The 22204-nt window shown below is 45.8% G+C and overlaps 1 protein-coding gene across 4 annotated transcripts in view; it reads left to right on the plus strand.

The window, feature by feature from the left end:
- The window catches only part of TPX2 (TPX2 microtubule nucleation factor), a 113909-nt gene extending 92262 nt beyond the window's left edge, over nucleotides 1-21647 (plus strand). For 3 of the 4 annotated variants that reach the window (XM_068264091.1, XM_068264090.1, XM_068264092.1), the window contains exons 8-17: nucleotides 604-758; nucleotides 5488-5668; nucleotides 5901-6039; nucleotides 6640-6853; nucleotides 9750-9845; nucleotides 11327-11500; nucleotides 14797-14943; nucleotides 16172-16283; nucleotides 16545-16732; nucleotides 20492-21647. In XM_068264091.1, coding sequence (XP_068120192.1) covers nucleotides 604-758; nucleotides 5488-5668; nucleotides 5901-6039; nucleotides 6640-6853; nucleotides 9750-9845; nucleotides 11327-11500; nucleotides 14797-14943; nucleotides 16172-16283; nucleotides 16545-16732; nucleotides 20492-20602 — 1517 coding nt within the window. In that variant the 3' untranslated portion in view covers nucleotides 20603-21647. The remainder of the gene's footprint in view (nucleotides 1-603; nucleotides 759-5487; nucleotides 5669-5900; nucleotides 6040-6639; nucleotides 6854-9749; nucleotides 9846-11326; nucleotides 11501-14796; nucleotides 14944-16171; nucleotides 16284-16544; nucleotides 16733-20491) is intronic. The other variant, XM_068264093.1, reaches the window with a different exon arrangement.
- Nucleotides 21648-22204: the final 557 nt, after the last annotated feature.

Raw genomic sequence — 22204 nt, forward strand, 5'->3', positions numbered from 1 at the left:
TTCCCCGGAGAAAAATTTGGTCAGACAGTGTTCCCCGGGCCGGAAAAGGTTGGGAAACACTGCACTAGATATCACCATGCACAATCCTGTGTACTGAACAGTACACAGGAAGGTGTGTGTGTGTGTGTTTTTTTTATGCCCCTGGTTGTAAAGGGAAGTCCAGAGGGACATAGACACACAATGCAGTGGTGGGGAAGAGGTTAATATGTTTGCAGCATTTGCATTTTAAAATTGCACTCCCATTTACTTTTAAATCGCAGCAAAATTACCATGATTACGATTTTATGAAAAATTGTGAGGATGGGGAAGCCTCATTTGGATCCAGAGGCTTCCCTCTCCCGAGGTAAGAAACCTAGTTAGTCTTGTTTCCTTGTGTTGCCTCCTATGCTAGGTACACACAATGAGATTTTCTGGCAGATTTCCTGCCAGATCAATTATATCCAACATGTCTGATCTGATTTCCAATCGATTTTCTGTTCCCTTCCATGGAAAATCGATTGGAAATCGATCTGGCAGGAAATCGTGCCTAGTACACACTACGAGATTTTCAGGCAAAATGAAGCAGCTAAGTAGTGTATGGCTTACCGACTGTTCCTCTTCCAGCTCCACCTATGAAAAGGGCACCTGTGCAGGCGACAAAGCCTTTGGAGATCCATTTCCACACGGACGAACGACTGAAGCGCCATCCAGAGGAGCCAATGACTGAATACAAACCCGTGGACTTTACTGCTGCCCTTAGGAAACACCCGCCTTCTCCAGTGAGTCTATAACCACCTGCATTCTGCACTACAGCACGCTTGTATCATAACAGCTTGTATTGGCCATATCCTGCTGACACATCTTCCCCTCTAAGCATCAGTGGGACTTGCCGTATTTTTCAATCTATAAGACACTCCTGACCATAAGCCGCACCGAGGTTTAGAGGGCAAATCTAGAATACCTGGTGCATCTGTAGTGAAAGGACATATTTCGAATTATGCCACCTTTGTACCTCAGAATCCACTTCAATCCAGCACAGCTCTTTTACAAATCCACTTTATGAAAATGGAATACAAAGTTCTGGTGCTGCGTGGCGTGAACAGCCCTAGTGGCTCGAAACAGCGGGCTGTAGCCACTCGTGCAGCATTTTTTAATGGAACTTTGTACTCTATTTTCATAAAATGTGGATTTGTAAAAGCTGTGTGGATTCTGTCTGATGACCTGCTGATACACAGGTGAATCCTGGAACGCTTCTGCACCCTGACCGTTTGAGTGCTTCTCCTGTCTTGTTTGGAGTGCCCTTTGTACCTCATGCCCTTTTGTACCTCTTTTGTCTCCATGTCCTCCTCTATGCCCCTTTGTGTCCTACTCGATAGGGAGGCTTTTCCTTAAAGGGACACTTAAGTCAAACAAAAAAGATTTACTCACCTAGGGCTTCCAATAGCCCCCTGCAGCTGTCCGGTGCCCTCGCTGTCTCCCTCCGATCCTCCTGGCCCCGCCGGCAGCCACTTCCTGTTTCGGTGACAGGAGCTGACAGGCTGGGGACGCGAGTGATTCTTCGCGTTCCCAGACACATTAGCACCCTCTATGCTGCTATATGGTATATGGTATATGATATATGCTATAGCAGCATAGATGGCGCTATTGTGGCCAGGAACACGAAGAATCACTCGCGTCCCCAGCCTGTCAGCTCCTGTCACCGAAACAGGAAGCGGCTGCCGGCGGGGCCAGGAGGATCGGAGGGAGACGGCGAGGGCACCGGACAGCTGCAGGGGGCTATTGGAAGCCCCAGGTGAGTAAACTTTTTTTTTTTTTACTTAACCCATTCAGGTTCCGTGGTTTTCACGAGAGAAATGTTCACCTACCATTCATTAGCCTATAACTTTATCACTACTTATCACAATGAACTGATCTATATCTTGTTTTTTCCGCCACCAATTAGGCTTTCTTTGGGGGGTACATTTTGCTAAGAGCCACTTTACTGTAAATGCATTTTAACAGGAAGGATAAGAAAAAAATGGAAAAATTCATTTTCTCAATTTTCAGCCATTATAGTTTTAAAATAATACATGCCTCCATAATTAAAACTCACGTATTGTATATGCCCATATGTCCCGGTTATTACACCGTTAAAATTATGTCCCTATCACAATGTATGGCGACAATATTTTATTTGGAAATAAAGGTGCATTTTTTCCATTTTGCATCCATCACTATTAACAAGTTTAAAATAAAAAAAATATAGAAATATTTCATCTTTACATTGATATTTAAAAAGTTTAGACCCTAAGGTAAATATTTACTTTTTTTTTTTTTTTTTTTTTTTTTATTGTAATGTTTTTTTTTATTTATAGTAAACATTTTATTTGGGTAGTTTTGGGAGGGTGGGGGGTAAACAATAGATTTATAATGTAAATGTGTGTTGATTTTAATTCATTTTTATTTTCAGGTGTAGTATTACTTTTTGGCCACAAGATGGCGGCCATGAGTTTGTTTACATGACGTCACTCTAAGCGTAACACACGCTTAGAGTGGCGCATCAGGAAGTGAATGGCCAGAAAAGGCGCAGCTTCCGAGACAAGCTGTCGCTTTTTCAGCGGGGGAGAGGAATCAGTGATCGGACTTCATAGTCCGATACATTGATTCCCTGACTACCGAATCCGCGGCCGGGAGTGCGCGTGCACGCGCGCGATCGGGCGCGCGGTAGCGCACATGGTTTCTGGACGTAGTTTCTACGTCCAGAAACCAAAATAGGTTAAAGGACTTACGAGCCCAAAAAGCTAAAAAAAGATAAGTACCTTCAGTTTTAAATGCACGGAGGACGCCGTCCGCGCCCTCCGTGCAGTTCCGCCTGGTCCCCGCAGTGTGATCGCCCCCCGTGCCGCTCCCGACCCCACGGACGGGGTCAGGCTCCCCGTCCTCTCCTAAGATGGCCGCCGGCCGCGGCTGCGCAGTCCGCATACGCGTTAGTGCGGCTGCGCAGCTCTAGGGCCTCCCCCCTCGATCCACGCTACTGTGCGTGGATCGGGGGGGAGGGCCCTAGAGCTGCGCAGCCGCACTAACGCGTATGCGGACTGCGCGGCCGGCTCCGGCGGCCATCTTAGGAGAGGAAGGGGAGCCCGACCCCGTCCGTGGGGTCGGGAGCGGCACGGGGGGCGATCAGACTGCGGGGACCCGGCGGAACTGCACGGAGGGCGCGGACGGCGTCCTCCGTGCATTTAAAACTGAATAAGGTACTTATCTTTTTTTAGCTGTTTGGGCTCGTAAGTCCTTTAAGTGTCCCTTTAAAGGGAACCTGAGGCGAGATGATATGGAGGCTGCCATATATATTTCCTGTAAACCATGCCAGTTGCCTGGCATTCCTGTATGTATGTTGGTGTAGTGTCAGCTTTTACTGGATTTGCCATATGATTGTTCCAGGGATTTTACTGAGTCAGAGCACCTGATATGCTGCATGCTTATTCTGGGAATATGACTAAAACTTAGACACAGGATCAGGACTGCCGGTCAACTGGTATTGTTTAAAAAACAAATATGGCAGCCTCTTTATACCTCTCACCTCGGGATTCCTTTAAAGGACCGCTATCATGAAAAATTTGTAAAATGCATAGGGTTCTCAGAAGTTTTCCAGCTGGATGACATGAAAAAGTAACGGGGTGGGATGTGAGACAGGGAATGCAGGGCCGGTGACTCTGCTTACAGCAAAGGAGGGTGAGGAGGCGAGCCGATGACAGCCGGGTGCTCACCAAAATCAGCCGGCTGGAACTCCCGGCTAAAAGAGCCTGGGGAGAACACTGAAACAAAAACACATTTTGTACATATGCAGTAGTTTTTGGATTGTTCCCATTGTGACAGGTTTTGGACTAGTCAATCTCCTCATACTGTAGGTAGGGATGATCAATGAGATGCAAATACTTTTGAAATTATGCAAATATATGCAGCTTGAAAAGGGACCAATCGGAAAATTGACCAGTCAATTTAAACCCAGGTTTAAACTGCATAAATTTGCATCAACTTGGAACAATTTGCATATCTGCGATCATCTATACTCATAGGGGATTATCAAGCCCTTCCTTGAACACGGTAGTTGCTCAGTCCAACTGCCAAAATTGTGTGCAAGAGACTAGTGAGGCTGGCGGGCATCTTTGTATCTCTGTAGGGATCCTTCCCAGCCAGTGCTTTTGTAAAGAATGAAGCTGGGAGCACACTTGGCTGCATTGTGCATTTCTGCATTTTATTTTTTTTGAGAAAAATACAGTATCCTAATTTTACAAAAGATTGAAACACACTTCTGCTTCTCTATATGTATTCTGTATGATTCAGGCCAGTTTTGCATGCATTTTTATAAACCTATTTTTTTCACTCAGTATGTAACCAGTTGCTGCACTATTGGCAGTATATCTACGCCTTCTGAGGCTTCATCTAAAGTCCCAGGGACGTAGAAAAAGTTGGCGCATCTTAGAGTATGAATAAATTCAGACTGGCACTGTCCTCCGTCCCCTCTGGTGGCACCCCTGTCCCCTCAAGTGTCCCCTCTTCTACGTACGTGCATGCCGCTGATTACCAGGAAGTATCTGTATGCTTTTTGGAAGTAGCCCCACAGCTTTGGAAAGAATCTACCAATCAAAGGACTTGTACCTCAGACCTGCCAATCATGGCTGCCCCATTCTCCCTTTGATTGGAGCGGATGGTCTTGTGGGCAGAAGCACCCCCCCAAAATACGTGATTGATTATATATATTTATATTATGCTCCAGATGTTGAACTGGGGCTTTTCAGTGGATGCCTTATATTTCTATGTACACACAAGTTCCTGTGCTGTTCCTTCCTCACTGGGTTGCCTCTTCCTCTATTGGATCCATCTCTTGTGTGCCACTGTGTTCCCCCCCCCCCCCCTGTACCTTTTAGTGTCTTCTACAGTCTCCCGTGTCCTCTGGCTGCCACGGTCTCCCGTGTCCTCTGGCTTCCCCCATCTCCATACTGCGGTGTCCCAGATCTTTCGCCTATGGGGATGAATTACTGGAGCCCAGAAACAGTAGCTGCCGTACTAACACAAGTTGCCATGCTTTTCCCTGAAACTGCTGCTAGGGCTTGTATGTCTAGCATGCTTGAAATCCTTGCTAGGGCTTGTTTTTGGGGGATGCCCTAAGTTCAAGGAGAGAGGGTAGGTAAGTATCAAACCTGAAATGAGTTTCTTTACTTTAGGTTTACTTTATTTTTAAAGCAGATTCCCAATTTTAAAGTGTAAGGTAGAAGCGTTTGATATTTTACCAAAACATCTGCTAATTCGCAATAAAGGAAATGAAGTGCACCTAATAACACAATGTCTGCGAACTGAGCCCACAATGTGACGGAGCCCTTGTTGTCGGAAGTGTTTACTGTCTGAGGGTCGTGGATTTGGATGGTGAATTGGCTCGGGTCATCAGACATGCCTTATGTTTACAATGCTGCTATTTGGTGTGTGCAGACTACGGATGAGGATGCTGATTGTTCCCTGATCTATTGACAGGTGCAGATTCCAAAAGGGGGCACCACCATCCCGAAACCGTTTAACCTCTCCAAGGGAAACAAGAGAAAACATGACGAAAGCACCTCTTCAGAATACGTCTCCACTGCAGCACAAGTCCTGGCCTTCCAGAACAGAACGCCACAGCGCTTTCACTTACGGAGCCGGAAAAACGATTTGAAAGGTAGATGGAGAAACTGGCCAAGGTCAGATCAACCAGATCCCATTTCTCATGTGTATGGGGGGTAGGCATTGAGACATCAGGTTCACCTTTTTGCTTGGTTTAGGAAGCCTATTTGAAACTATTGGATATTGCTTAGGTTGGGGAGTAAATATATGCTGGAAAATTTAGCTGGGCAGCAAAATGGTTTTATTTTTACCATGTGTATAGGATTCAACTTTGTTTGGCTTTATAGGACCATCACCAGCTAAGCCGCTTAAAGCAAGGATAACTCATCCTAAGACACCACAGCTTGAAACGCGGCAGCGACACCGGCCACCTACCTGCAAAAGCACAACTGAGATTGAAGCAGAAGAACTTGAGAAACTGCAGCAGTAAGTAGCAAACTCTTTGCTTTCTTGTATCTGAGAACTAACCTCAGCCTAGAAGTGCTGGTTGGTTCACCCTGACATTGTTGATTACATTCGGAATGTGGCTGTGGAGTAGGGTGTTTTTTTTTTTTTTTTTTTTTCTTCTCCTTCATATAAATGAACTATAGTATACATTACTTTTTTTTTTTTTCCTATATCGTGGTCACTTGCAGTATTTGTGAACATTTTGTCAGGTATTGGAAATGGTCCATCTCATCATAGGGGATCTTCAGGTTCTTTATTTGCAAAAGCTCTTACTGAAGTGCAAGTTGCTCAGTCCAACTGCCAAAACAGTGTGCAAATGAGTTGAGAAAAGAATGAAGGTAATACTGAGATTCCCCCATGAGGAGATGGACTTGAAAAATGTCAAATCTGACAGCTTTTTACCATTTACTGTAATTGACAAGAACATAGAAAAATGGTGATTTATTGCCTTTTTTTTTTTTTTTTTTTACTTTGGAAAAAGTACATTTTGTATATGTAAGTATTTTTTTTTTTTAAATTTTGCACATAAGCCTATCAATTTAAAAGGTGACTCATGACTGGCATATCTATCTGTGCTAGGTACAAATTTAAAGCCCAAGAACTCAACCCGAGGATTTTGGAGGGTGGCCCCATCTTGCCAAAGAAGCCCGCTGTCAAAGAGCCTACCAGGCCTATTGGCTTTAACCTGGAAATTGAAAAGCGAATTCAGCAGCGTGAGAAAAAGGAGGAGGAAGAGGAGACTTTCACCTTCCACTCTAGGCCATGTCCAAGCAAGATCCTATCAGACGTGGTGGTGAGTACTGGCCATTTACAGCCAACACTTTTGGCCAGCATAATGGCGTAGTGAGTAGCCATCTCTCCTTGCTGTGCTGGGTCCCTGTTTCATATCCCAGCCAGGGCACTTGCTGCGTGGAGTTTGTGTTCTCTCTCCTGTCTTCCCCTGAATTGGCCCTAGACTACAGTGGACCAGGGATGCTGTCACGAGTAGATTCGAGTGGCCTAAGCACTCGAACTCGTGATTCAAATGAGCAATAATTAATGCAGGTGAGGAGCGGGACATAAGGGGTTATTTACCCATAAGGCTGCGTGCTCCCTGCGCTCCAAATAGGATCCATACGTGTCCTATTCATCGCATTACAAGCCTCACTGCAGGCACTTCTTCCGGCTTGAAGGAGGAAGTGCCCGCAGTGCCTGCAGCGAGGCTTGTAACGCAAAGAATAGGACGCGTGTGGATCCTATTTGGAGCGCAGGGAACACGCAGCCTTATGGGTAAATAACCCCTTATGTCCCGCTCCACACCTGCATTAATTATTGCTCATTTGAATCACGAGTTCGAGTGCTTAGGCCACTCGAATCTACTCGTGACAGCATCCCTGCAGTGGACGTTTAACTATGGTAAGGATTAGATTGTGAGCTCCTCTGAGGACAGTCAGTGACACGACTCTATAATCTGTCAAGCACAATGGAAGATGCTGGAATGGTTAATTTTTTTTTTCTACATCCCCATCATTTGTGCACAGGAGAATATGAGAGGAAATCCAGGCAAGAACAAAGGTTTTACATTTCAAGTAAATAAAACCTGTCCGGTGTCAGGATGAAACATGCCGGTTGGTACTCTGTATTCCGTCCCGGCAACTGACAGAATGGATGAATTTATCCCATGTTTAATTATACGGTCTAAAAACGGGATAAAATTGCACTGCTTTTAGACCCTAAAATCCAGAACTCCGGTAATCAGACTAGACCACCGAGGAGATTAACATAGGATGTGTCCACTTGTCCATTTGTGATTTTTCCTTGAATTTCAGTTTCTAGCAGGGCTTTGGAGTCGGAGCAATTTTGTGTACCTGGAGTCGGTAGTATCTGAAACTGAGAAGTCTGAGTCTGATGATATTTGTACCGACTTCACAGCCCTGGTTTGTAGACTAAAGTGTGAACTGAGCCTTAGTCTTTACTGAAGCCAGAAGGGTCAGCACAACAGTCAGACAAGGTAATAAATATGTCTGTCTTTGTAACCCTTTCAATAAAGGGTTACGTTAAATGTTATCCATTTTAGGGCTCGTTTACATTAGGGAAGATTTTTTTTTTTTTTTTTTTTTTTTGGGGGGGGGGGGGGGAGATTTTTAAATATCACCTTTAAAGGAGTTATCGGGCATCTAGAATGAAAAGTGCTACTTACCCGGGACTTCCTCCAGCCCCAAGCTCCCAGTATGTACCTCGCTGCAACTCTGCGGTGAGCTGTTCCCCGCCGCTGCCTATCGGTCTCCGGCGATGTCAGGCCAAACTAAAACAGAAAATGCTCTTCTGAAATTACAAACTCGCCAAATGAAGCAGCAGGACTGACTATACATGTTGAAAATGCAACATAATGCCAGAGTAGGCAAGATGCGGTAAAAAAATCTTGGTTTTATTGCAAAGTGCTCTTAAAACATTTTGTGAAATTTTGAATTAGTCTGAGTGTGGAGACTGTGCAAAGTCACATGTCCATGGAATCCTCAAAAGTAACTTTTTTTTTTTTTTTTTTTTTTGCCACAAAAAAAGTTTGGGAGGAGAAGCCAAAAAATAGCTCCTTGGCTATAAAAAGGAAGAAATTAAACAAACATCAATACGGACGTACTATATAATAAACCTTTTAAAGGAATAATCAGGTGATTATTAGAAAAATCTGTTTCTCACCGGGGGCTTTCTCCAGCCCCTTGCAGCCAACTGTCTCACGCTGTCACCTCCGCTGTCTCCGAACAGTGCAGATGACGACCGCGAGTTTCTCCCCCCCCCCCCTTCCCCCGTACTGGAAAAAGACTCCCACCAGTTAGTTTCATTTTGCTGACAGGCCTGGCCACGCGTAGCCGCCTTCACCTTCCCATCCACAATAGTGTCCTGCGGACAGGAACATGGAGACGCGTGGCCAGGCCTGTGCAGAAGCAGTAAGCCGGTCGGCGAAAACGAAACTAGCTGATGGCAGGGGACAGAAGGATCTGTTAATGACTGCAAAAACTGGTAGAAGCCCCAGGTCAGTAAAGTCCCACCCCACCCTATCCAAGGTTTAAAGAGGAACTGTAACATCAAAATGTCCCCTGGGGGGTACTCACCTCGGGTGGTGGAAGCCTCAGGATCCTAATGAGGCTTCCCACGCCGTCCTCCGTCCCTCTGGGGTCTCGCTGCAGCCCTCCGTACAGCGGCGACCGAAAATATTTACCTTCCCGGCTCCTGCGCAGGCGCTCTGGTGGCTGTTGGCTCCGAAGTATACGAAAATACCCGATCGCCGTCGGGTCTGCTCCACTGCGCAGGCGCAAGTCTCCGGGGCCTGCGCAGTAGAGCGGACCCGACGGAGATCGGGTATTTCCGTCTAGTTCCGAGCCGAAAGCAGCCACAGCGCCCCCGCTGGAGCCTGCAAAGGTAAATATTGAACTGACAGTCGGGTCTGTCGCCGGCTGTTCGGAGGGCTGCAGCGAGACCCCCGTGGGACAGAGGACGGCGTGGGAAGCCTCATTAGGATCCAGAGGCTTCCCCCACCCGAGGTGAGTACCCCCCAGGGGAGGTTTTTGATGTTAGTCTCTTTAAGTATCACTTCAATATTCATGTGATCTGAGAAAAAAAAAATCAACCTTTTAGTCCTGTACCAAACCATAGGGATAAAATGTTTAATCCCAAAACAATTCCCATAGGATCTTTGCTTTTGTCTCATCCAGGGTGTTCCATTAAAGAAAGAACTGCCCCTCACTGTGGCCCAATCTCCAGCCTTTGCACTGAAGAACAGAATCCGAATTACTGCAGAGGAGCCAAAGGTAAGTGCAAGTTGTGACCTTTGCACTCTTCTCATAAACTGGTGCGGTGGAAAGAATGTGTGAAGTTGGGAAAAACCATGAATGTTTCAGTTCTCTTCTGTGTGGGATTTGCTGTACTGGTGGAGGTCTTGGGTATCTGATCCTTTCATTTACCTATCAGCCTGAAGGCTGTGCTTTGCTTGCTGGCATGCATTTGAGGGGCGTTGCTCGGCTGTGATCTTTGCATCTACACTAGTGATGGTGGGTGGGGAAACTCTGTGCCAGCGATGGCATAGGCAGCAAGATTGATGAAGAAATGAAATAAAGCCCATTTGAGTTGTTCCAAAACACAACATTTATATCGGGCTTTTCTCCTGGCGAACTCAAACCGAAAGCTGCAGCCACTAGGGGTGCGCTCTATAGGCAGTAGGAGGGTTAGTAAGGAGACGTTGGGCCAAACTCCCTAAGCTGCCGGCTCACTGAAGAGCTGAGATTTGAACCCAGGTCTCGAGGCAGAGCCCTTAACCAGAAAACTATTCAGCCACTGAAACGGCATGGTAAGCACATCCACTCCACATGTGCTCTGTATAGATTGCTGTGCTTCTTTGCTTGGTCCCGAAGTTCAGTCCTGAGGACGGCAGGAGCATGAGGCTCCTCGTTGCATGACAAGCGACCAATGATAGTTCTCCCTGTTGCTAGGAATAAATTAGTCAACTTCCTGTTGTTTCCCATTTCCAATGGGGATCCCTGTGCTGCTGCCTGACACTGGCCAGTCTACTCGGACCGAGCGGAGGACTTGGCAGGGGTGGGACACGGTCAGGTGGCATGGAAAAGTAGCCGAATAAGGTGTGACGGGGGAATGCAGGGCCGGTGCAGTTTTGCTTAAGGATGAGTAGGCGAGCCAGTGACAGCCTGCTTGGTATTCCAGGTCCTACTGGAACTGGATGGTTGCACTCCTGGTTGGTCCTTCTTGGTTTTAGACAACTCCACACCCGGAAGGTGAACACCTCTAAAGGAGATGTAATGTATAGTACTGGGGTGGGGGAGTGGAGGCACCCAAAATGTAATGTAACAAAAAAATAAGGTGGAGAGAGGTGTCTTTACCACGGGTCTCAACTTACTTCTTCAGGTCAATGAAAGTACCTTTAAAATATGATCACAAGCATGTATGCAAGAAATACTTTCTGGTTCTTCCATCTGCAGTGGTAGACGCCTCTCCACCTTATTTTTTATTTCATTACGTTGCCTATCTTTGGGCACCTCCACCCACAAGTACTCTGGGTATATATGGTAAGCTTTTATTTTAGAGCAGAAGCAAAATCCATGATTTGTATTGCATTATTGACCAGAGCCACTTTTCTAAAGTTGAATTAAAACCGGCTTCGACCTTGGAGAAGCCTGATGTAGTCTAGCAGCCCACTACGCACGTTTATCAATTTTTTTTTTATTTCATTTTAATTTTTTTCCCTTTATAAACCTTTTCTCTGTTCCTCCATCTACAGGAGGAGTCAGCTCCTGTCATCAAAGCCAACCCCATGCCATTCTTTGGACTTCCATTTAAGCCGAAACTAATAGAACACAAACCCGTGGAAGTGTGTGCCTTCTCGTTCAGTGACAGGGACCGCCAGAAGATGGAAGAGAAGGAAAGGAAACTGGAGGAACTCCGAAACAAAGACGTAAGCCTGGGTGTCCTGCTGTGGTTGTTACATAACCTTTCTGACTTTTTGTATAAAACATCTGAGCGTGTTCAACCTACACCTGTAGATGCTGTTCATACTGTGCATTTGGGAGATTAGCGGCCCCATTCACTGGAATAGAATGGAGTCTTGTATCGTTTCTCCTCTGCAGACAGCTGTGCTGAGCTATGTACAAGCACCACTGCCTGTGGGAACATGCCCCTATAATCAATTCACATCGCTAGCTGTCCCTCAGTGGAGCTGGCACTCTAATGTCCCCATCACTGTACAAAAATTAACCCACCGGAATGGTTTTGGGATGTCTGAGCCAAAATGAGATCGAAATCTGAAACTAACCCAGGACTTTCTCCAAGTATCTTTGCATAGTCTGACATAAACCTGGTTGAAAGTCTCCTTTCTTCACCCTCATTTTAGTATGACCTGCTTTTACCTGTACTGGGGCTCTTGTGAAGCTAGAACTTGCTGAATGTCTCAGCACAACATGGGGTATGTCAAAACGGCAGTGAAAACTGCATGTGGGGTGAAGCTGAAAGACTGCTCACCCTGCTCTAGCTAATCTTCGTTATTTTAAACAGGGCTGTGGAGTCGGAGTCGTGGAGTCGGGCAATTTTGGGTGCCTGGAGTCGAGTCGGGAAAAAATGCTCCGACTCCTAATGAATTTGTAACTGTAATTAAAATAGAAAATATGATAAAATGTTCTATTTCTCAGATAATAGTCATTAAAAATAATGTATATATACAGTATATATACAGTAATAGCTGTGCTTAGTCCACAAAAATGAAATAAACCAATCAAAATTAGTTACTTGTGCTGCTTCAATAAAGCAGTCCCCGTATTTTTAAGGTCAGATATACATATCTGATTGTGACTGTATATATGATGTGTACACAGGAATCTCTTATATATACTAAATAACATCTATGCTGTAAGAATAAAGCCTGATGTGTAGCTGTGTCACTAATAGAGATGGTCAACGAGATGGAAATAATTCTGCATTGATGCTGATTTATGCAAATGTATGCACTCCCTATGCTGATGAAATCAAATAATTTGATATGTTGTTAAAATTTGGTTTGGTGACTACAAATTAAAGGGTAACTGAGACGGATGAAAAGTAAAGTTTTATACATACCTGGGGCTTCCTCCAGCCCCCTTCAGGCTAATCAGTCCCTCGCTGTCCTCCACCACCCGGATCTTCTGCTATGAGTCCTGGTAATTCAGCCAGTCAGCGCTGTCCGGCCGCATGCCGCTCCCACAGCCAGGATCATTCTGCACCTGCGCAATAGTGCTGCACAGGTGTAGTATGCTCCTGGCGGCGGAGTGTGTGCATGCGCACTACGCCTGACTGGCTCAAGTACCTGGACTCATAGCAGAAGATCCAGGTGGTGGAGGAGGACAACGAGGGACTGATTATCCTGAAGGCGGCTGGAGGAAGCCCCAGGTATGTATAAAACTTTAATTTCATCTGTCTCAGGTTTACTTTGTTACACAGTAGTACTATACTCTACATATGCACTCCCCACAGAGCTGCAGGGAATCCACTGAGAATGCTATGCACATTGAACACAGAGTTGTTGTCTGTTTACAATCCCCTCATTCCCCTGCAGAGTACCTGCACATCATTCTTACATGTACCCACACTTACATTGCCTAGGGCCTGATAGATGTTCTTTGTTCCGGTTTGTACCTTTTACAAGTACTCTTACCAAGGACTAGTTTTAGTCTAAAGGGAATAAATATAGTAGTCTACATATCCTTCTCACTTCAGTTGTCTTGTAAAATTCCTAAGCGTTGGCAGTTAAGAGACGAATTTCATGTTACATACTTTTAATCAACAAAATTGTAATATGCAAATTAGAGGAGTCGGAGTCGTGGAGTCGGAGTCGGTGGAATCCTAAACTGAGGAGTCTGAGTCGGTGGATTTTTGGACCGACTCCACAGCCCTGATTTTAAAAACGATTCCCCTACTGATAGCAGAATATTTTGTCTCCTGTGTAATTTGTGCTCCAGCCATTTCCTGGTGGCTTTTTTTTTTTTTTTTTTTTTCATTTGGGCTACGGCAATTGCCTAAATTACTAGGTGAGCCCCATATAGCTGTAATTCACACTACAGCGGCACCCAAATTAGATGTGTGATGGTGTAAGCCTGTTTGTCCACTCGCAAGCGTGACCTCATTTGTACTGCGTTTGCGCCACCTACCATTGAACGAAATGCAAGTGCGCCATAAATCGGGCAGGCTGGCAATTGCTATTCTGGCAAAAAAACAAATCTCTCTGGAAAAGCACTGCAATTTTTAACCCTTTCTGGACCAGCACCCTCTGCCCCCTTAAGGACCAGAGGATGCTGGTCCCGTAAATTGCCACTTCCCGACGAATCGCCGCAATGATCCGCCGCTCGACGAACACGCTGCTCTGTCCCCGCCGCAGGCTGCTCTCTCTGCCGTCGCCATGACGGCAGAGTGCTGTGCGCCGGTCAGGAGCCGCTTTCATTGGCTCCTGACCCTGTCACTCCATGTAAGCCAATGAGAGCGGCTTACAGTAATGACAGGGCCAGGAGCCAATAAAAACTGCTCCTGCCCGGCTCACAGTGCTCTGCCGTCATAGGGGCAGCAACGAGCGGCGGGGGCAGAGCGGACCGAGCGGCGGAGACGGGCAGGGGCGTGCGGTCAATGGGACGTAGAGTTTACGTCCTGTCAGGACCGCAGCGCCCCCTGCCCGACGTAGATTCGCACTCGCTCGGTCCGAAAGTAGTTAAAGTGGAACTGAAAGGTAAGTGTTTCACTTACCTGGGGCTTCTGCCAGCCCCCTGCCGCCACCCTGTGCCCACTCCGTGACATACTGACCCTGAGTTCCCTCATCACGGCTCACTTTTCTTCATGCAGTGGAAGCCGACTTTTAAGCCTACCTCCACTGCGCCCTTGCCACGGGTATCCTCGTACGCGTTCCTGGGGCTAGGAGCACCTTGTGCAGGCGCAGTATGAGAATCTGTTCTACACCTGCGCAGTGCACTACCGGCAACGGGCGCATAAACAAGGATGTGCGCAGCCAGGGCTGCACAGGCGCAGTGGACACCCACTGCATAAAGTGACTTTTGCTTTAAATGTAAATCTTTGTGGATTGCAGCAAGTGGAAAAGAGCCCTAATATGTGTTGGGCAAATCTTGCAGCCAATTCATTGTCTCTCAGAAATGTACGTTTTGAATTAATGTTGAGAAACCATGTTTACTCACAGAGGTACAAAACAATAGTAGTTTTTTTTTTTTCTTCTTCTTCTAGGCTCCCAAGTTCAAGGCTCAGCCTATACCTCACTTTGATCACGTAGCTCTTCCTGAGAAGAAGGTAAAGGAAATAACACAGCCAGAGCCATTCGATTTGGCGATAGACAAACGTGGGAAAACAAAGCAGGAGCTCCGGGAGCAACAGGTGAGAACCATAAAAGCAAGATTTAGCCTGGCTTTGTAACATGTTCAACACTGCCCTGTCTATATTGCTTGCCAGAGCTGTCCTTTGCTGTAGTATAGTAGCTGTGTGGCCTCCACCCCTCCCTGGTGCCTGTCCCTTTAAAACTCTGACCACTGCTCCTAAAGCTTTTATTTGGCCTTCATGGTCAAACTCCAGCCATGAATCTAAATAGGCTGAGGGTTGTTCAATTTTGACAAAGCAATCGCATGACCAGAAGTAATTAATAAATCAAAAAGTGGAACTCCTGCTGTCTGTGCTGATAGTGTAGGTTTTATTTTTACAGTGTAGTTAAAACTGCATAGCAGGAAAAAATGTTGAAAGACCACTTGCGCCTTAAAATTCAGGTTTTGTAGGTTAGCCACGCCCTTTTCTGCCTTGTGGCAAAAAGTATTAAGAGGCGGAGGATCAGCGGGGCTGCCGGGCAACTGGTATTGCTTAAAAAGAAATATTAGAAAAATGATACATAATATGAAGGAGGCTGGAGAAAGCCTCTGGTGATCAGTCCCTCGCTGTCTTCCTGGGCCACCGTAATCCTCTAGCTGGCTCGACCCTCAGCCAAGTTCCTTTTTAACCTCCCTGGCGGTATTCCGATATACACGTCAATACAAAATATGCTGTGAACAGTATTGACATGCATACACATCAATACACTCCTGTATTGTATACTAGACCCTTGCTTGACACATTTTGGCAAGTTACAGGAAAAAAGTTAATAAAATTAGATTACTTTTTTTGCACAGAAATCCTGGAGAAATTGAACACCAGGGAGGTTAATTACTGCTGGGCTGAAAAAAATCACTTTAAAATTACTGGCAGCAGATCTATGGCCATAGAGTTGCATTGAAGCTAATGGTACAATAATGCATTTAGATCGCTTTTCAATAATTTCATTCTGAAATCTATGGGACATCTGTTCCTAGTGTGTGGCACGCATCAGATTCGACCTGACAGGCATCTGACGGAAATCTATCTGGTCGAATCTGCTGCAAATCTGTCAGTGTATGGCCATCTTTACTCTATACTAATGTACATCTTGTATATGTGTGTAAACATGGATGTTACAATTCTGCAATCTTTTGCAACAGTGCCCCTTTGCTGGAAGTCTTATTTTGGCTTTGACTTGAGTTTTAGGAAGTCTAGTCAGTAACTCTGCTCTGGAATCTATACCTGAATCACCTCTTTCTCCCAGGTTAAGGAACAAGAGAGGCAGCTGAAGGAAATGTCCACATTCAAGGCACGTCCTAACACTGTTACCCACCAGGAGCCTTTTGTTCCCAAGAAGGAGAGCCGAATATTGTCAGGTAGGTGACCTCCCAACTTAGAGGTCATGTGACCATCCATACATCTCTCTCACCACAGCAAAACAGTCTTACATGGGACTTTTGGTTCTTTTTGATGCTTTTATGTTAAGTGCTGCTAGTCGGTCATGCTTTCAAAGTGAACACTTCTTATGGATTTGGGTACCTCAAACATGGGAGATGTGAGGTCCATGGCTGACCAGCAGCGTTCATTTTTCTTTCCATTTCCACTTGGTGCACCAGTGTTTCATTTTTGTCACGTAGATTCCCTTTCTGGTTCTGTAGTTCAGGACAGCTTTGAGCTGGCAACTGAGAAGCGCGCCAAAGAGCGGGAAGAGTTTGAGAAGCGTCTGGCAGAGTTGGAGGAACAGAAACGTCTAATGGAGGAAGAAGAGCGCAGGCAACAGGAAGAACAGGAAAGAGAGGAAATTGAGCGGTTAAGACAGGAGGCGGTGAGTGGCTCTCATTGGCTGTGTGGAGGGGGTGTAACGGTACGAGTCAGGCAAAAATGGCACTGGAAATTTCGACGTGCCAGGTGCTGCTATAGACCGTACTGTAGCTTACAGCTATTGCATCGCTCAGTAATTTGGGCATTGTCCAGACGGAGCCCAAATTACAATAAATACAGCCTGATTTGGCCGCCAGCAATAGCCCAGAGTCCACGGTGGCCTGGAGAGGGAATAGTAATTAACGCTGCTGGGACTTTTGCAGGAGCTGACCTGCTCTGATTCCCCCAATCGCCGCTGTTTTATACATGCCTGAACACCTCCAATAGCCTGCAGAGGTCGCTATGGCGGCGATCGGAACTGTGCATAATGTCAGACGTCATGGCCGATCGTCGCCATAGCAACGCCTGAAGCTATGGTGGAAGTCTCGGCGATCGTGGCCAGGTAAATATCGCCGGCGGCGATCGGAGGGGGGTGAGCAGTGTCGGGGGACATTAAAAAAAAAAAGCCACCCATGGCTGCAATTAAATGAACGCCAGGGTGGTTAACCTCCTTGCCGGTCTAATTCTCGCCGGGGAAGGAGGCAGCGCAGCACTTTTTCTTCAAATCATGTAACGAGCCCAGGGCTCGCTACATGATAGCCGCTGGGCGATCAGAGTAAGCAGGAAATCCCGTTCAGAACGGGATTTCCTGCAAGGCTTCCCCCGTCACCATGGTGGGATGACGTCATGGACGTCATAGGGAATCCTGATCCACCCCTCAGCGCTGCCTGGCACTGGATGGCCAGGCTGCACTGGGGGGGGGGGGGGGGGGGGGCGGCGGCGCCGCGAATCGGCGGGTAGCGGCGGCGATCGCGTACTACATGCAGCTAGCAAAGTGATAGCTGCGTGTAGGAAAAAAAAATTATGCAAATCGGCCCAGCGGGGCCTGAGAAATCCTCCTGCGCAGGTTACCTCCTTGCTAACCGGCAAGGAGGTTAATAGCGACAACTGTAAGTGTAAGCACGTTATGCTTATTTAAAGTACTTCTCTTGCACAGGACTGAAGAAATACATAGAGAAATTCACCCTGTATGTATTTAGAGTTTAATTCCCCCTCATTTGTGTCTAATCACAAGCTAAACAAGTTGCAATCTGATCCATTACCCCCCCCCCCCCCCCCCTTCCTGTTTCTACTTCCTGCTTTCATGGGAGCAGATTTATTTTAGGATTTGTATCAGGTGTAACAAATGTTGTTTAGAGGTTATGCTGTTGCATAGCTTTTGAAGCACAAAGACTACGTTTTGAGCTCAGGTCTGCTTTAAAGAGAGTCTGAAGCGAGAATAGATCTCGCTTCAGACCTCATATAGCAGGGGCACGTGTGCCCCTGCTAAAATGCCGATATCCCGCGGCTTAACGGGGGTCCCTGTCCCCCCAAACCCCCTCCGTAATGCGGGGGAGCGCTTCCTGGTTGGGGCAGGGCTAACCGCCGCAGCCCTGCCCCACGCGCGTCTGTCAGCGCGTACCTCCGCCTCTCCCCCGCCCCTCTCAGTCTTCCTTCACTGAGAGGGGCGGGGGAGAGGCGGCGATGCATGTCTGATAGACGCGACTGGAGGCAGGGCTGCAGCCGTTAGCCCTGCCTCCAGGAAGAATATTTCTACGACCAACTTGCCGACCATATTTTTGCGGGGGTGGGTTGGGGGTGAAGGGACCCCCGTTTAGCCGCGGGATAGCGGCATTTTAGCAGGGGCACACGTGCCCCTGCTATATATGAGAGCTGAAGCGAGATTTAGTCTCGCTTCAGTGTCTCTTTAAAGCTTCTGTGTGTCATGGTAGATTGCAGATGATCCAGGAGTCAAAGTGACTAAACAAGTTGGGGATACGGATGGTGTGTTGTTGTGGTGTGTGTGTTTTTTTGTTTGTTTTTCCTTTGGAAGGACAGATTACCATATCTAAATCACAAAAGCCAATTTCTGCTGTATTCTAACAGGGAACCTTAAAGAGCACCTGTATAAAAAAAAAAGTTCCCCGGGGGTACTCTCCTCAGTAGAGGGAGCCTCAGTTTCCCAATGAGGCTTCCCTCACTCCTGTAGCTGCAGGCAGTCCAGCGCTGGCTCCGCCAAAGTGTCCCGGAATCCTCCCTTGACAAGCCTGACAAGCGCTGATTTATTTACCTTTCCTGGCTCCAGCGGGGGCGCAGTTGCGGTTTTCCGCATGGAGATAGGCGAAAATAGCAGAGAGAGAGAGAGAGAGAGAGACCCCCCTCCCCTATGGACTATATACCCCATCCCCCCCATACCATCCCGTACATCCTCCTATGGACTGTATACCCATGTCCTTCCCTTATTCCCACAATCCCCCCCCCCCACGTTAATGTTCTATTTTGCTTTGGCAATGCTAAATGTATTTGGTCCTGCCGAGAGAGAGAGAATATCTATATATATATATATATATATATATATATATATATATATATATATATATATATATATATATATATATATATATATATATATATATATATATATATATATATATATATATATATATATATATATATATATATATATATATATATATATATATATATATATATATATAGATATATATATATATATATATATCTCTATCAGGCGGAGAGCCGATACTGCGCCTGCACTGGAGCCGGGAAGGTAAATATTTACATCCCTGCTGTTCGGGGCGCTTTATCTCCACCACCGTGGAGGACGGGGGAAGCCTTAATAGGATCCGGAGGCTTCCCCCACCCCAGGTGAGTACCCCCCCAGGGGAGGTTTTTATCAATACATGTTTTCTTTAAGTGAGTCACCTAGCTGTCCTGTTGATCTTCTGCTTGTAATAAATTTATCCATAGGCCTGTAATACATTTTAGCCATAGGCTCTGAACAAGCATGTAGATCAGGTACTCTGACTGAAGTTTGATTAAAGAGTAACTGTCAGGCTGCAGAGCTAATTTAAACCTCTATTCTCCTGTGTTAAACAGTTTAGACAGAAGCCAAAAGACATTACTAAAGATAAAATCTCTCTTACATTTAATGTGTGCTTTTCAGCAAAGCTAAGCTCCTAAGGAGGACGCAAGCCCGCATTCCATACTGCAAAGCATTCTGGGGCCCTCCCCTCGGCTGCTAAGGAGAAGAAGGGATCAAGTTTCAGCAGCTTCTAACTCAGTCCAGCCACAGCACAGATAAATCTCCGGGCAGAGTACACTGCAGGAGTCAGCTATTGTTCCTAGCCACATGGCTCATTAATATTCACTGCACACTGTGTTATTCTGTACGAGCTCCTCTGTGAATAGGGAAGCAGCAGGACATGACGACACATTTGGCTTCACAAACATGGAACCTGCCATGGGCTGTCAGGAGCATCATGCTCTGCATATACTATATAAAAATTCTGTGAAATCCAAACGTGGACAGTGAAATGCATATGTAATGTAAGTACAGCCAATCTTAGCTACTGATATATGTGTTTATTTTCTCTGAGACTTATACCTAACAGCTCCTCTTTAAATCACACCTGAAACCAGCATGCAGATAAATCCAGACACTACTGATGCATGAACGATTAGCAGGGTTGCCAGGAAACTAGAATTTAATAGGAAATATGGCATCCTCCATATCCGTCTTGCTTCAGGTTCCTTTTGAAGAGATTTGTGATGGCCACGTTTCTGGGTTGGATTGTTGGCTCAAATTTTTTTTTTGTGTGTGTGATAAATACAGTAAGGCTTTCTTAAGTGCTTATTTATATTTTTTTACTTTTTCTTTCTTCAGGTGCACAAAGCACAACCGATCAAGAAATTCCGACCGGTGGAAATCAAAGCAAGTGACCTTCCACTCACCATTCCTAAAACGCCCAAATTTTCTGACCGGTTTAAGATCTGATGTGGAAGGTGCCTCTGTTTACGCGGCAGGTGTCTGTGAGGGTGTTCTGTTCTCTAGACTTTATCTAGATGTAGTGTTAGGGAAGGGGCGAAAAAAATCTTGTCATGTGGATGCTTACAGTATACCTGACCTGAGGCTAAGGTAAGCATCTGTGCTGGCTCCATGTGGCTAAAGTAAGCACAGAGGTATGGCCATGCTGGCTCCATGCACCTCTGTATGTTTTCTCCTCGCCCCATTCCCCAACGCCTTTTGGTTAAAGTCAATTTTTCTAAAAAGGAGGAACATTGCAGCAAGCCTGCCTCTTCCCATCACTTACCCACTTTTTCTCAAGGGTAGAGAATGGGAGAAGGACATTGCAGAAAACCTGCTTCTCCCCCTCTAGCCAAAATGGTAAGGATTGCTGGGGGAGGACATCCTACAGAGATGTGGATCCAACATGAAATGTTCCTCTGTACTTAGCTTTGGTAGCTTTGCCTCAGTTCAGGTATACTTTAATTTTACATACAGTATGTATGGTGACTGTTAGGTTTTTAAATATATAAAGCAATTATAATTGCTTGTCTCAATACATTAATCAACAGTTGTTCTTACAGGAAGCTGCTGGCTTTCCCTTCTTACCAGGAGAGAAATCCTGTATTCAGATGCTGACAATTTATCCCAACATGCATCTGAATAGACAGCTTCCTTTAGGCATAATCATGTGAACTTGACCTAAGGAAAACAAAGGCCCATACAGACTCTTCCATGCATATTTGAGGAGCTGGCTGTTTCGTCTTGTAGAAAGACGAGAGGCAGGCTTGTCTTCATCAGCTTGTAAGGACAAGAAAAGCAACTAAAATATTCTGCTGTTATCCATTGCTAAGTTGGGGGGGGGGGGGGGGGGGGGTGTTAGCAGTATTGTCTGAAACACTCTATTCCTGCAACAAGGCACACATGCGACTAGCTCCCCGCATTAAAAAGGGTATATGTAAAGTTTCTGTAAATGTTATATTTTTTTTTTATTTGCCAGTTTTAAACCCATTATATATTGCAATAAAGTGTAAATAGAGGTTTATGGATTGTATTGCGTGTGTTTTTTTTTTTTTTTCTTAGTTTTGTATATTTTTTTTACTCAATCTTCCCTGTGGGTCCCCCCCCCCCCCCCTTTTTTTTTTTTTTTTTTTCGAAGACCTTTATTGAGATATTTAGAAGTAGAAATGGGCATAAACACACAGAGCCGTATCTAGAGGGGTACAGGCATGGCTCATGCCGTGGCGCCACAGCACCATGGGCACCATGGTCACCATGGTGCACTGGGCTTAGTGTTTAAAAAGAGAACAGAGATATAACTTCAGCAATATCCCAAGCCAAAAAAACACAGGCAACCATAAAACATGTAGGCAAAAAGGATGCTGGGTTTAGAGGGGTGCTAACTGGGCAGGGTGCAATTTTAGTGTTTGCCATAGGCTCTTTATTACTGAGATACGCCCCTGAAAACACCTGAATACCCATGCAGGGGTTGTAACGATGGCTATTGGAACAATTCAATGAAGGATATAATTTTTTTTTTTCTTCCTGGGAATATAGAACAAAACTTAAAGAAAACGGTAACATTTGCTCAGT

The sequence above is a fragment of the Hyperolius riggenbachi genome, chromosome 12 (assembly GCF_040937935.1).
Source record: "Hyperolius riggenbachi isolate aHypRig1 chromosome 12, aHypRig1.pri, whole genome shotgun sequence".
In the NCBI taxonomy this organism is placed as follows: Eukaryota; Metazoa; Chordata; class Amphibia; order Anura; family Hyperoliidae; genus Hyperolius; species Hyperolius riggenbachi.